Source organism: Pristis pectinata, chromosome 1, assembly GCF_009764475.1.
Source record: "Pristis pectinata isolate sPriPec2 chromosome 1, sPriPec2.1.pri, whole genome shotgun sequence".
Classification (NCBI taxonomy): Eukaryota; Metazoa; Chordata; class Chondrichthyes; order Rhinopristiformes; family Pristidae; genus Pristis; species Pristis pectinata.
This window is the reverse complement of record NC_067405.1, coordinates 63,880,952-63,896,692: the sequence shown is the minus strand read 5'-3', so window position 1 is coordinate 63,896,692 and position 15,741 is coordinate 63,880,952. Positions and strand designations below refer to the sequence as shown.

At 42.2% G+C, this 15,741-nt stretch overlaps 1 protein-coding gene across 1 annotated transcript; it reads left to right on the top strand.

Moving 5' to 3' along the window:
- The first annotated feature begins 1,532 nt into the window (after positions 1 to 1,532).
- On the top strand, positions 1,533 to 15,233 carry LOC127568640 (uncharacterized). The gene is made up of 6 exons (XM_052012622.1): positions 1,533 to 1,657; positions 1,944 to 2,068; positions 4,595 to 4,717; positions 7,881 to 8,711; positions 13,392 to 13,597; positions 13,722 to 15,233. Exons 1-5 carry the CDS (start codon positions 1,567 to 1,569, stop codon positions 13,551 to 13,553), a joined length of 1,332 nt encoding a protein of 443 aa, XP_051868582.1. The 5' UTR covers positions 1,533 to 1,566; the 3' UTR covers positions 13,554 to 13,597; positions 13,722 to 15,233.
- Positions 15,234 to 15,741: the final 508 nt, after the last annotated feature.

Below are 15,741 nucleotides of genomic sequence, written 5' to 3'. Positions count from 1 at the left end.
TAATCATTAACTTTCACATAGCTGAGGACTAACTTCCACACATTCACACACGATTTCAGTGAAGAAGCATAAAATCCAGCCACATTACTCTTTCTTAAATTAAAATGGAACATGATGTAAGTGCAACAGCAAAAAATGTAATAATAAAAAAACCTGCAGATGCTGGAAAATTGAAATTTAAACAGAAGATGCTGCAAACACTCAGATCAAGCAGCACCGTGAGTAATTGCAACATGTCACAGTTGCTATCCCCTCTGAATGGACGACACTGAGAATCTCTATCCAGAGTAAGGAAGTTACATTTCATTTGTCTGTTATAAACCAGCAGTCAACAAGAACACCTGTCTTTATAAGGACAGTAGTCACAGGTTGCCGGAACTGCTTGTCACCTCTGTTCTATAGCAAAAGGAACTACAGTTCCACAATGTGCGGCTGGTGAAGGACCAGAGGCAGTAAATTGTGCAGGCCCACATCAGCACCCTGCTACCATTCCTGATACTTTTATTCTGAGGAAGATCACTCTGACAGCTCCACAGAGGCGCTGTGGCAAATCAAAGTGTGACTGCTGGTGCTAAATAGAATATGCCAGTGATGCCACTGATAACTTCACGTACAAACAATGCATGCATGCACAGTTGACATGAAAGCTGCTGCATGAGCAGAACACTGGTGTGTTGAGACAATGCTTCTGCTACCTGAACAACTCTGGGGCAGCCACTAGAACTTGGCTGAAAGGTTCTCGGGATGTGATGATTTACTGCACATTGCACAATCTTTGCAAAATGATGACAGGTAATTGCCACCAACATTATGCTCATTAGCTAAGGTATAGGTGCAATGAGAAGAAGAGAGAGGATACATGCAATAATCCTTACATGGCCTTGAGAATATAGCACTGAGTCATTATCTTGAACTGCTGATGCTCTTGCTGCTACAGGATTCAGCAAAACTTTGGGGTGGGGGGGGGGGTGGTTGTGGCAATTGCAGTGTACTGTGGACAAGCAGGATCTCAGATCATTGTTGTTCTCAATACCAGGATGGGAATTGACGTTCCAACACACACAGAGTGCCGATACTGCTCACTGTCACTGGGTGAAACTCCTGGAAGTCCCGACGCAAAAGGACTCTGGAAGTAGTTTATTCTGAGGGGCAGCAATTGCTCAATATGGTCCCATCACTACCTTATCTGGGGCAATGGAGAAGGGAGATTAAATGCTGGTCTTGTCAATGATTCCCATATCACATGGGTGAACATTACTGAAGCATGCAATGACATAGCTCCTGTGTATTGAATTTTGTAAACATGAAAAGTCCCACACATTTAGTCTTTTGCAATTCATACAAAGTAATTAGCAGCCTGGAATGCATTGATTTCTAAACAAGAAATTGACATGATAATCTGTGCAAAATGTATCGCACAGTAATAATTTTGATAATTGGTCAGAGTTCCTGGGAGATGAAGGAGCTGAGTGATTTCTGTTGTCTGCTTACATGATTGTGGTATAACTTGTGCAATATATTTGAAGGTTCAGGCTATATAAATGTGGAACCAGCCAGCAGAGATTAATGGGATCGGTGCACCTTACAGCAATGTATACAAATAAGATGAAAATCATTATCTTTGTTTTTGCTGCAGTCCAGATCCTCTACTGCTCTGGCAAGTATTGAAACATGTTGTTGAATGACTGGAGTATGGTTTGTTGTTCTGATAATTGGTGTGGTTTTAATCTAACAAAACTTAGCAAATATAATTTTACATTATGAAACATTCTAACATAATTCACAGGGAGGTAATTAAATTTTGATGCAGAGCAGTTGATAAAAAACTTGGCTAAACAGATATATTTTAAGAAACATATTGTAAAGAAGGGAGGTTGAGACAGAGACATTTAGCCATCAGTCATACAGACATTGTTCTTTACATCTGTTTTTTTTTCTCACAGCACAAATATGTGGAGATACCACCTTTTCACGGATTGGGTTGGTATTAAATGCTACAATTAAAAAGGTGAACGATGAATCCACCATCAGTAACCTCTTTGCTGTCACAAGGTGTGAAGTTGTAGATGTAAGTACTATTATATTTCACTGGTTTATTTTTATCTCTTGACTAATATTAGATGACATTGGCATAAGTTTCTACTCATGAATTTGCAGTGATTGAATTTTGGGAAATTATATCTCTCAAGTCAAAAATAAGGGCTATTAAGGCTGGACATAGCACATTAGGAGAATGGAAGATTGCTCAGCTTACAGGAGATAGAACATGGGAAATATGGGCCATTTTCAGTTTGGCTGACTGTCAGTGATGGCTTGCCCAAATGTTCACTTCTGAGACTATATCTGTTCACAATCTGTGTCAATGTCTGAGGGTAAATACGTATGAATTGGCAAACAATGTAAAGCAAATAGGCTGTGGAGAGGAAACAGCAAAGAGATGTGGGTAGGTGAAGTGATTTTCCAGAAAGGTAATATTTTAGGATATTTGAAGATATTTATTTATTAGTCATGTGTACATCGAAACACATAGTGAAATGCATCTTTTCCGGCGCCAACATAGCATGCCCACAACTCTTAACATGTACATCTTTGGAATGTGGGATGAAACCGGACCACCCAGAGGAAACCCACACAGACACACAGGGAGAACATACAAACTCCTTACAGACAGTGGCGGGAATTGAACCCTGGTCGCAGGCGCTGTAATAGCATTACGCTATCCACTACACTACCGTGCCACCCACATAGAAGGGTTAATGTGAGTTTATTCTTTTTAGAACTGAACTTAGAAAAATTGAATATTTTTTAAAATTCAAGAAACTAATCAACTGCAATGTTCAGAGAAATCTGGACAAATTTGCGTGCATTGCTATTTTTTTTACCTGTACTAACTCAATATACGTATTTGTACTGTGTAATGAATTGATCTGTACGAATGGTATGCAAGACAAGTTTTTCACTGTACCTCAATACAAGTGACAATAATAAACCAATACCAAATACAAAACAATGTCAGGTAATGTGCAGGTGGAGCAAGCAATTAGAAAGGCAAATGATATGCTGGCCTTTTTACAGGTTGTGTGGGAGTATTGAGTAAGGATTTCTTGCTGCAATTGTTTAGGACTTTGTATAGGACAACTCCAAATGTACTCAACCTGCCTTTGCCCCTCATGATTTTATGCACTTCAATAAGGTCATCCCAAAGTCTTATATGTTCCAAAGAATAAAGACCTAGCCTTCCCAATCTCTTCCTATAACTCAGGACCTTGAGTCCTGGCAACATTCTTATAAATCAGAAGAGACTGAATAAGATTAAAAATTACTTTCTGCAGTTTAGACGAATAAGAGCTGATGACACCGAAACTATAATATCATGAGAGGGATTTTGACAATAAATTATTTGAGGCTGCTAGATAATTTTGGAAGACAGGTTACCTGCCCATAAATTCATTTCCAAGTAGGAGCTCTGAAGTGAATGCAGCTGAACTTTGCAAGCAGAACAAAATGCAAATCTGTAACTGTATATCTCATCTGAAAGGAGATGAATTTCAAGGCTCTCGGTCTTTGAACCAGGGCTGGAAAGAGGAGAACTTTCCATCAGGTGGTTGTTCAAATTTGATACTGCATGAATGCTGAGATTGATAGATATTTGTATTCCAAGGGAATTAAAGGAGATGGGAATTGTGCAGAAATATGACTTAGATAAAGGATCAGCCATGGTTTAATGTAATGATGGGTAAAATTCAAGAGATTTTATGACTCATCTGCTCTTGGTTTCTTTATTTTAATGCCAAGGAACATAAAATAATAATGAACCCTGGATGTCGAGGGATAGAGAGGTTTGGATAAAGAGAGAAAAGGATGCATATGGCAGGTATAGAGAGGAGAGGCTTGTCAAGAGTAGAAAGGAAATTAAGAAGGCATAAAGGGATCACAAAATATCACTGGTGGACTGGATTAATGTAAATCCAAAGGTGTTTTATAAGTATATTAAGGGCAAAAGGATAACCAGGGAAAGGGTAGGGCCACTGGGACAACAATATATAGGTGAGGTCCTAAATGATTGCATTTCATCAGTATTGACAAAGAAAATGGACTTTGTACTTGGAGGATTCAGCAAAGGGGAAGGTGAAGTTCTAGTGCAAGTGTCTGTAAATAAAGAAGAGTTACTCAATAACTTAGAGGCCTTAAAGGTGCATACATCCCCAGGGCCAGGTGGGGAGTCAAGGGAAGAGATGGCTGCGGTTCTGACTGAGATTTTAAAATATTTGCTGGCCACAACTGAGGAACCAGATGACTAGGGGATGGTAAATGTGGTAACCCTTTACAAGAAGGGCAGCAAGTGTCTGGTAACTATAGACCTGTGAGTCTAACATCACTAGTAGGAAAGCTATCGAAATGGTATTATCTTGTAAATGCTGCTATTATTGACCACAGTGCAGCAATTTACAGTGCATACCATCTTTATATCTACTAACTCACTTCATTGCTGTGCAGTAATTCACAGGAAATCAAATGATATGGTGCCATGAGAAACATTGTGTACATTATTTTAAATGCTATTCATTGACTATAACACTGTTCTTTTGTTTAGAACATTTTTATTGGAGAAGGTATTACCTGGGTGAATATTAGTATTGATGTCCAGGAAACCGATTGTCTTAAGAATTCTGGTCTTGACCCAACACAATGTAATCTGAAACCCATCTTGGATGCTGTGAGTATTACAAAGTTTGCCATTCGCTTCTCTGTTGTCATCTGTCCAAAGACTGGGTGGTACAATAGTCACATTCACTTGGAAATTAGTGGATGGAGAGATTGGATGAACACACTAGCACCCTGTTCAGCACTGATTCGTAATAATATTCTTGAATCTGAAAACTCAGTGGTACATTTTCTCCCAGTGTTTTCTGTCTTCATTAGATTTCCATTATCTTCAGTTTTTGATTTTCAACTTCCTGTTGGTGTATGCCGGTCTCTCCCTCTGATGCATCCCAATGCGACAGTGGTCTCGTTGGTTCTTCTGACAGCTCACGAGACCAGCCCTTGTACGGCTTGTTGAGACCAGACAATAAACCACCCACCCTTGCCCCACAACAACTGGTTTGTCAACTTCATGGCATTCTTTTCAGTAGTAAGGAATGTGGGAATAAAATTATACCAGGGTTAAGCAAGAGTTTCTTTTAGTTACGTGTGGTCCCACATTGCCATGGGTTTCATTATGGGTTTGCCACCTTCCTATGGGACCAGGGTGATCATGACAGTGGTGGACAGGTTCTCCAAGGTGGCCCACTTTATTGCCCTCCCCAAGCTTCCATCAGCAACTGAGACAGTGGACCTGGTTCTGCAACGTATAGTTCGCTGCCACGGCTTCCCTTGGGACATAGTGTCATACCGAGGCCCACAATTCGTCTCCCGCTTCTGGTGAGCCTTCTGCTCCCTCCTCCGCACCTCAGTGAGTTGGTCCTTTGGCCGTTATCTGCAGACCAGTAGTCAGTCAGAAAGAGCCAATCGGCAAGCAGAGAAGTTTCTGCGATGCTTTGCTGCCTCTAATCCTTCCTCATGGAAGAAGTATCTTCTCTGGGCTGAGCTGTCCCACAATCTATGCACATCCCCTGCCACGGGTTTGTCACCCTTTGAATTACTTCATGGCTACCAAACCTCGTTGTTCCCCGCGAAGGAGCCCACGGTGGAGCTTCCGTCCACCAGGGCCCTGGTTCGCCGCTGCCGGACTGCTTGGAGGAGGGCACGGAGGGCCATCCCACACGCCAACCGTGCCTACTGCCGCCATGCCAACCACCGTCGGTGCCCAGCCAGACTACTCTGGCCTGGGGACCGTGTCTGGCTGTCCACCCAAGACTTGGCCTTGCGCATTGACTCCAGCAAGCTCTCGCCCCAGTTCTTTGGTCCCTTTGAGGTCACCCGTCGCATCAACCCAGTCACTTACCGTCTCTGGCTGCCACAGTCCCTGAGGATCACACCGACCTTCCACATGTCCTGCCTCAAGACCATTGTCCATGGGCCACTCAACCCACCTGAGCCTGCACGTCTGAAACGTGGGATGGTGGAAGGTGATCCAGTGTACACAGTGCGCCAGTTGCTGGATTCATGTCATCGTGGACGGGGTGTGCAGTACCTGGTCAACTAGAAAATGTTCGGCCCAGAGGAGAGGTCTTGAATGCCATCCAGCTATATCTTGGATCCATTGCTCATCGATGAGTTCCACTGGACCCATCCAGATCCTCCTGGGCTGCAGGCAGTGGGGGGAGGGGTGGAATCCTGTCAGGCCAACTCCCACAGACACCTCCCAGCCCGCACATGCAGGCATCTCCCAGTCTCCACCCAGCTAATGGGATTCACCCGCTGCTCGTTCCAGACTCATCACCTGCAGCCTATGTAACCCCAGTTCTCATCCACAGTCCTTGTTCTCTCATCGAACCAGCTGGTCCCAACCATTTGCTCCCAGTTTTACTCTCCCTGCCTCAGGTTACCTTGTTGCCTGCGGTGTTTAGTTTCTATTCTCTCCTATTGTGGGGCCAGTGCTAAGCACTGATTTGTGATAATATTCTTGAATCCTCCGATCTGAAAACTCAGTGGTACATATTCTCTCAGCGTTTTTGCTGTCTTCATTAGAATTCCATTATCTGCAGTTTTTTTGATTTTCACTTTCCTGATGGTGTATATCAGTCTCTCCCTCTGATGCATCGCCATGTGACACTGATCTCGTTGGTTCTTCTGGCAGCTCACGAGACCAGCCCTTGTACAGCTTGTTGAGACCAGACAATAAACCACCCAGCCTTTCCCCACAACAACTGGTTTGTCAACTTCATGGCATTCTTTTCAGTATTAAGGAATGTGGGAATAAAATTATACCAGGGTTAAGCAAGAGTTTATTTTAGTTACCTGCAGTCTTGAAATCTGATTGACCTCAAATTACATCACAAGATAGATTTAAGAATTCAAAGAGTAGTTCATGGTTAGTTCAGCTGCTTTTCAATATCAGTTCAATCATTGAAAAGCAGAAACACACTACCACCTTCAAAATTAGAGGATGTGACAAATACATATTTTTGATCATTTTGATTTTTGATATATTGGTGACCATTGCTAAGGGCTTGCGGTGGGTGTGGAGATAACAATGGTACCAACCCTGTCATCAGCTCATCAGCTGCACGCACCCTGGATCAGTAATTCATCCGCAGCCCCTTTCAGCTTGAATAAGTAAATACACTTGATGCCGGTTTGAAGACGCTCTGTCGCATCCATCACTCTTAGGTAAATATATGATGTTTCTCAAGGTGTCTCTTCTTCATGGCACACCCTCATCACAATTCCCAGAGGGATCTGCCACAGACCCCAATCAACCCTGACGTCACTCTGGCCAGAGGCCTCCTGGTTCTGACACAGTCTCCACAGTCTGACCATCACCCTCAACAATTTGGCTGACCCCACACTTTTCCCTTCAATTCAACTACTGAAATAAATCTGGAATTTAAAAACTAACACAATAATATAACCATAAAATTACTGAATTATCATAAAAACCCAGTCTGGTTCATGGTTAGTCAATATGTGACTGCAGAGCCACTATTGATTCTTAATTCCTTTGACCAAGGAAGTCAGTGAGCTCACAAAGAGGTGATTCAGTTTGGTCTTTTTAGAAAAGTTTGCAACACATGAATGGATACAACTGTCTCCACATAGAGTGTGACACGCAATATTCACCCTGACCATAATGCAATGTCCTACTGTATATAAATAAACCCCTTAAAAATGATGCCTGTGACCATTTCTGCAATGTTCTACAGATGATGGACACTCATGATTATAAAATCAGTGGCTTTGGAATTTTTGTGGAAGTATATTCTCTCTGTTTACAGGAAACTGCTACTTGTACAAGCCAAGTCCAACTTGAAGGTGACCAAGTTCTAAGGGTTATTATTCAGTGCAGAAATACAAATGTTACAACACCAGCAATGACCACATCTAACTCACCAGCCACCACACTAGACACATCAGCTACCACACCGGACACATCAGTAACCACACTAGACACATCAGCTACCACACCGGGCACATCAACTACCACACCGGACACATCAGCTACCACGCCGACCACCACAGTAACCACACCGACCACATCAGCTACCACACTGACTACCACAGTAACCACACCGACCACATCATCTACCACACCGACCACCACAGTAACCACACCGACCACATCAACTACCACACTGACCACCACAGTAACCACACCGACCACATCAACTACCACACCGACTACCACAGTAACCACACCGACCACATCAACTACCACACTGACCACCACAGTAACCACATCGACCACATCAACTACCACACCGACCACCACAGTAACCACACCAACCACATCAACTACCACACCGACTACCACAGTAACCACACCGACCACATCAACTACCAGACCGACCACAGTAACCACACCGACCACAACAATTACCACACCGACCACCACAGTAACCACACCGACCACATCAACTACCAGACCAACCACCACAGTAACCACACCGACCACATCAACTACCACACCGACCACCACAGTAACCACCACAACCACAACGCCAACTAAAACGACAACAACAACAACAACAACGACAAGAAAACGAGCATCGTCATCATCATCGTCATCATCTGAAAGCAGTGAATCATCAGAGAGATGCAGGAGAAAGGTAGCCTGTGGATTTTTGTTGAATTTATTACTAAAGAATTGAATGCCTGCAATGTCCTGATAATCTTTGCTGAATCTACAGTATAAATATTGTATGTTGTTAACTTTCAATGTAAAAGATAGAGGAACTCATTTGCACTCTGTTTTCTCAAGTCATAGAATATAGAAAACAGAACAGGAACAGGGCCTTTAACCCCCGATGTCTGTGCTGACCATGATGACAAGCCAAACTAGTCCCATCCGCCTGAACATGGTCTATATCCCTCCATTCCCAGCCTGTTCATGTGCCTGCCTAAATGACTCAGATAGGCAACATAATAAAGAAACAGAGTGTTGTACAGCAGAGAACTGGGCCCTTGTCTCACCAAGTCCATTCTGACCTTTTACCCACCAAAACCAATCCCATTTGCCTGCATTAGGGCTATGCCTTCAATGCTGCCTATTTAAGTGCCTTTCTTAAATGTCTTTTAAACAAAGTGATTGTATCTGATTCCACAATCTTTGCTGACAGTGAGTTCCAGATATCAACGACTCTCTTTGTAAAAAAAAACTTTCTTCTCAAATCCTACTGTGTCTAAATGCTGTGATCCTTTGCCACAATTCTCAGTTAACTAAGTTGGTTTATTGGTTTTATATTGTCACATGAACCGAGGTACAGTGAAAAACTTGTCCTGAATACCGTTCCAACAGATCACTTCATTACAACAGTACATTGAGGTAGTACAAGGTAAAATAATTAATGAATGCAGAATAAAGTGTTACAGATAAAGACAAAAAGCAGTGCTAGTGGGCAATAATGTGCAAGGTCATAATGAGGTAGGTTGTGAGGTCATGAGTCCGTCTTATCATACTAGGGAACCATTCAATAGTCTTATAAAGTGGGATAGAAGCTGTCCTTGAGCCTGGTGGTACGTGCTTTCATGCTTTTGTATCTTCTGCCCAATGGGAGGGGGGAGAAGAGAAAATGTCCGGGGTGAGTGTGGTCTATGATTATGTTGGCTGCTTTACCAAGGCAGAGAGAAGCGTAGATAGAGTCCATGGAGGGGAGGCTGGTTTCTGTGATGTGCTGAGCTGTGTCCACCACTCTCTGCAGTTTCTTGTGGTCATGTGCAGAGCAGTTGCCATACCTACCTGTGATGATCCAGATAGGATGCTTTCTATGTTGCATCAATAAAAATTGGTGAAGGTCAAAAGGGACATGCTAAATTTCTTTGGCCTCCTGATGAAGAAGAGGCGCTGGTGAGATTTCTTGCCCATGGCATCTATGTTGTCGGACTAGGACAGACTATTGGTGATGTTCACTCATCGGAACTTGAAGCTCTCAACCCTCTCAACCTCAGCACCATTGACATAGACAGGAGCATGTGCACCGCCCCCCTTCCTGAGGTCAATAACCAGGTCCTTTCTTTTGCTGACATTGAGGGAAAGGGTGTTGTCAAGACACCACGTCACTAGGCTCTCTATCTCCTTCCTTTACTCCAACTCATTGTTACTTGAGGCCCACTACGGCGGTATTATCTGCAAACTTGTAGATGAATTTAGGGCAGAATCTGGCCATGCAGTCATGAGTGTATAGGAAGTAGAGTAGGGGGCTGAGTACACAGCCTTGTAGGGCACCAGTGTTGAAGATAATCGTGGCAGAGGGGTTGCTGCCAATCCTTACTGATGATGGTCTGTTGGTCAGGATGTCAAGGATCCAGTTGCAAAGGGAGGTGTTGAGTCCCAGGTCTCAGAGTTTGGAGATGAACTCCACTGAAACTCTTTGCTTCTCATTGCAAATGTTCATATCTTCGAAGCATAATTGAATCATAGAATGTCCCTATTACAGAAGAAGTGGTGTTTGATGTGTTAAGATGTATGAAGGCAGACAAATCTCCAGATCAGGACAAGGTATATCCAGAACATTATGGGAAGCTAGAGAATAAATTGCGGGAGCATTCGCAGAGATATTTACAACATCGCTATCCTCTGGCAAGGTGCTAGAAGACTGTAGTGCAAATGTTGTGCCTTTAGATAAGAAAGGCTCTAAGAGTAGACCTGGTAATTATAGACCCGTTAGCCTAACATCTGTGGTGGGTAAGTTTCTGGAATGCATTCTGAGGGATAAAATATGTTTCCATTTGGAAAGGCAGGGGTTGATTAGGGGTAGCCAGCATGGATTTGTGCATGGGAGATCTTGTCTTATGAATTTGATTGAGTTTTTTGATCAAGTGACAAGGAAGGTTGATGAGGGGAGGGTGGTAGATGTAATATATATGAATTTCAGTAACACTTTTGATAAGGTTCCACATGGTAGGCAGCCCTGGAAGGTTGGATCGCATGGCATCCAAGCAGAGCTCACAAGCTGGATACATAATTGACTGGATGGTAGGAAACAGAAGGTGACGCTGGAAGGATGTTTCTCAGACTGGAGGTCTGTGACTAATGGTGTGCCTCAGGGGTTAGTGCTAGGTCCATTGTTATTTGTCATCTATATTAATGATTTGGATGAGAATATAGTAGCAATAGTTCGTAAGTTTGCAGATGACACTAAAATAGGTTCTGTCACAAAGAGTGAAGAGGAGTATGAAGAATTGCAGTGGGATCTTGATCGGCTGGGTAGGTGGGCTGAGCAATGGCAAATGGAATTTAATTCAGAAAAGTGCAAAGTGTTATATTTTTGGAAGGAGAAATCAAGGTAGGACTTTTACATTGAACGGATGGACCCTGTGTACTGTTGTAGAACAGAGGGACCATGGAGTACTGGTGCATCATTCACTAAAAGCAGAGTAATAGGTAGACAGGGCAGTGAAGAAGTCTTTTGCCACCTGCCTTCATCAATCAGAGCAGTGAATATGGAAGTTTGGAGGTTATGTTGCAATTGGACAAGACATTGGTGAGGCCACACTTGGAGCATTGTGTTCAATTTTGGTGACCCTGCTATAGGAAGGATGTGATTAAACTGGAAAGAGTGTAAAAAAGATTTACAAGGACTTGAGGGACTGGGTTACAGGCTGGGCCTTTACTCCTTGGAGCGTAAGAGAATGAGGGTATATAAAATCATGAGAGGCCCAGATAGGGTGAGTGGTCTCCTTTCCAGGGTTGGGGAATAGAAAATTAGAGGACTAGTTTTAAGGTTAGAGTTGAAATGTTTAATAAGAATCTGAGCGGCAACTTTTTTATACAGCGGCTGGTAGATATATGGAGCCAGCTGCCAGAGGAAGTGGTTAAGGCAGTTACATTAGATACATTTAAGAAGTGTGTGGACAGGTATATGGATGACAAGATCTGCGCCAAGTGCTGGGAAATGGGATTAGCTTGAATATACATCTTGGTTGGCATGGACATGTATGAGCCAAAGGGCCTTGTTGTGTGCCGTAGAACTCCATCACTCTAATGTTAACTGCACAGTAGGAGCACATTTAACTCTTCAAAAATTGCACTGGATTTTGCAAGGACAATATAATACAGGTATACCTAAGTCCCATGATCAGTGACAGTGCCCAGAATATGGTCATGTGGCTTAAATGAGGCAAATCTTCTGCCCCAACACCAGCACTTGCACCAGGACTGACTCCCATTTCTCAGCAGTCCAGGTGTCCAGTGCTGGTGTGGGCCTAAGGAGCTGAGGTGTCTTCCTCATGGAGTCCAACAGTGCAGCATCAAATTCTGCAGCCTTCCCAGCTCTCAAACTGGGAAATCTATCAACCGAACCTGTGCCAGGTAAAACAGCAAAATCTGCAAATGCGGTATGTCTGAGATAAAATCAAGAAAATTCAGGAAATTTTCAGCTGACCTGAGCAGATGCTGTGTCATTTTCATTTTTTAATCTTATGCATTGGGATAAAACTAGTGCAAGTATAGTGGTTTCATTGCAATGACAGAGATGAAGTGGCTGCTGTGGAAATGGTAAGCAATAGCTTTTAGTTCATTTAAGTTAGATTAAGTACTTTTACTTGCTCTTAATATATTTGAGCTTTTCAATTGACATTAAAATACTTAAAAAAAATTTTTTTATTTTACATTTATTTACTAAAGGATTCTGGTTGCTTTCTGATGTTAGAGACTGTCAAACACATTCACATCCATCCAGTCTCGGTGACAGCTTTAACAGTTGGTGAGCCTGGGGATGGAGGGGCCACACCAGCTGTCAAAGCTATTCTATGAGTGAAGCTGCCCCTAATATATACTCAGCTGCACCAGTGAGGTGATGGCCAGGTCTCCAGCAGAAAACTGTGTTAGAAGCCACGTTGGAGGAAGATCATGGCCCAAGTGCAAATGGCACTTAAGTTCAGGGCAGAGGAATAACTATCCCGCCATTGTAGAATATTCTGCACCAAGGTTCTCATGAAAACCAGGACACACATTATTGGGAACAAAGCACTTTTAGTTTTCCTGATAAGCTCCTCATTGTGTGCAAGGCCCAGGCAGTGTCAAAATGCCTCAAAAACATTAATCCACATTCTGCATCCAGTCACAGAGCCTCACCATGGAAAATTCCATCAGCTTGATTTACTGCTAACCCATGGCGATCCTGGCACATCCATGCAGGGTGATGCACAGGTGCTCAAAAAAGACAGGTCTGATTGTACGTAAGGTGTGGTTAATTAGCAGTTTCTATGGCGCTTTGATAAAAGTCTAGATAAAAAAGGCTTTCTTTTCTCTTGAGTAACTGTATAAATGAAACACTTTATTCTTGAAGTATGGCTGGAGAAGAAATAGGTACTGCAGGAGGAGACATGGTCGGAGAAGAGGCAACAGGAGGAGGTGGAGGTGGTGGAGATGGTGGAGACATCAGCAGAGAAGGAGGAAAAATCCAAGACGAAGGAATCGAAACAGGTTCAATCGACGTAGAAGAACTTAAGCTACAACTGCAGAGGAAAATGGAGAGAGTAAAATGCAGGTTTGGTAAGTATCAACTCAGTTACTTGTCAGCTTCTGAAGAGGAAATTCTCCTCATTATGTTTCATTTATGTGATCACTTTATTGCACAAAATAGCCCAGCTGATCCTTCCTGTTATTTATCCTCCAGATGAACATAAGTCCTAATTCCAGTTCTGATGAAGTTTCTTTGGCCTGAATCATTAATGCAGTTTCTTTTTCCACGGACATGGCCTGGCCTGCTGAGTGTTTCCAACATTTTCTGCTTTTATTTCAAATTTCCAGCTCCTGGTAAAATTTTTTGGTTTTCATTCACTAATGCCATTTACCTGTTGAGATCTCGTAAACTTATATATGGATATATAAGTTTACGATATATATATATGTATGTATGGATATGAAACCAATTCTCCTAATTTCCTTTAAATGTCCTTCAATCATCCAGCTGCCCATGAATGGAATTTAAAAAGTTCTGAATATTTGTGCTTGATTACCGCAAATGATTCAACTCATTATGACACCATTAATATTGCATTATAAACACACATCATTTGCAAAAGCAGCCAATTTCTACACCTGTATCCAAGTGAAAGATACCTTTACTTATTGTGACTTAAGGAAAAATGTTTACCAAAAATATTTTCGAAAGGTGATCAGCTAACATTCAGCTGCAGCTATGGGAGGCGAATCATATTGATTATCACTCACTTATAAGTTGTGAAATTTGTTGTTTTGAGGCAGCAGTACAGTGAAAAGATATAAAATTACTATAATTTACAAAAATAAATAGGGCAAAAAGTAGGAATAACGAGGTAGTATTTATGGGTTCATGGACCGTCCAGAAATCTGATGGCAGAGAGGAAGAAGCTGTATCTGAATCATTGAGTGTGGGTCTTCAGGGTCCTGTACCTCCACCCCGATGGTAGTAACGAGAAGAGAGCATGTCCCAGAAGGTGAAGGTCCTTTGTGATGGATACCGCCTTCTTGAGGCACCGCCTCTTGAAGATGTCCTTGGTGGTCAGAAGTGTTGTGTCTGTGATTGAGACTTCCAATGAATAATCTTTTCTAATTAAATTTCAGATTTCATGGTAAAACCAAAGGATAAAGATATCAAGGCAAGGAAAATTGTTCAAAATGAAGAAAATTCTTAGAAGTATAATTTTAAGCAGAATATCTCATGTTTAATTACAAATAATTTAGTGTTTAATCATTAGTACTTTATGCAATAGCATTCAACAGGAAATTACAATATACTTTATCAATGTGCAAATAAATTGAATTGAGGTATGTTCAATTCCAAATTCCCCCTAATATGATTGGGAAACAGAATTACAAAATTGGGTTGAGCTATGTATGCAAGGCACTAGCTGCATGTTGGAGAACATTCCTTGGTGAAACTATGCCAATTTTGAAATTGGACAAGGTACCGCCATGTGAGGGACATGTAAACATTACTGACATCTTCCTGTCATAATTCAAGTGACATCCATTGGGTCCATGGTCATGGAACAGGGTCATGGGTCATGGAATCCAAAATCATGGAACAGACTCAGAAGAACTAGGAACACATCACACTCGGTTGTTGCTTCCTCTGTTGACTTTTAGCTATCTGACTGTAAGCTGTTGTCCCATGTCTTTACTTAATAAAAATACAATTATTACACACTTCCAAATGTCTTACAAGGTTTATTAATGGTTTGAATTGACCCTTGAAGCCCAGAAGCTCAATTCATTTCAGAACACAGTTGCACCTAAAAAAGCAATCGTCTCTTCTCAGTCAAACAGTGAATTCTGACCAAATATCCCAGTGGCTGCCTCTGTGAAACCTCAGATCAGCCACACATTGTAACCAGTGTTTGATGTTTAACACCATTGCTGTCAATTGAGTTTAAGCTCCGGCGCTATGTGTAATAGATGCTTGATCCACCGACCATCCTCTTAGTTTCACCAGCTGGAACAAATTTCTGGCCTTTTTTCAGTCATATGTTGTTGGGTAAAGTGATGATGGCCTGAACATCAGATAGATGGTTGGCACAAGCCATTAGCTTTCCAGCAAAGGCATTAAATTACGAAATGATTAAATTAAGAAACTTGATGATGTCACCAGGAATGTAGGATTAATGCAGGCAAGTGACAATGAGGTAGAAAATCAGCCACGATCTTACTGAGTG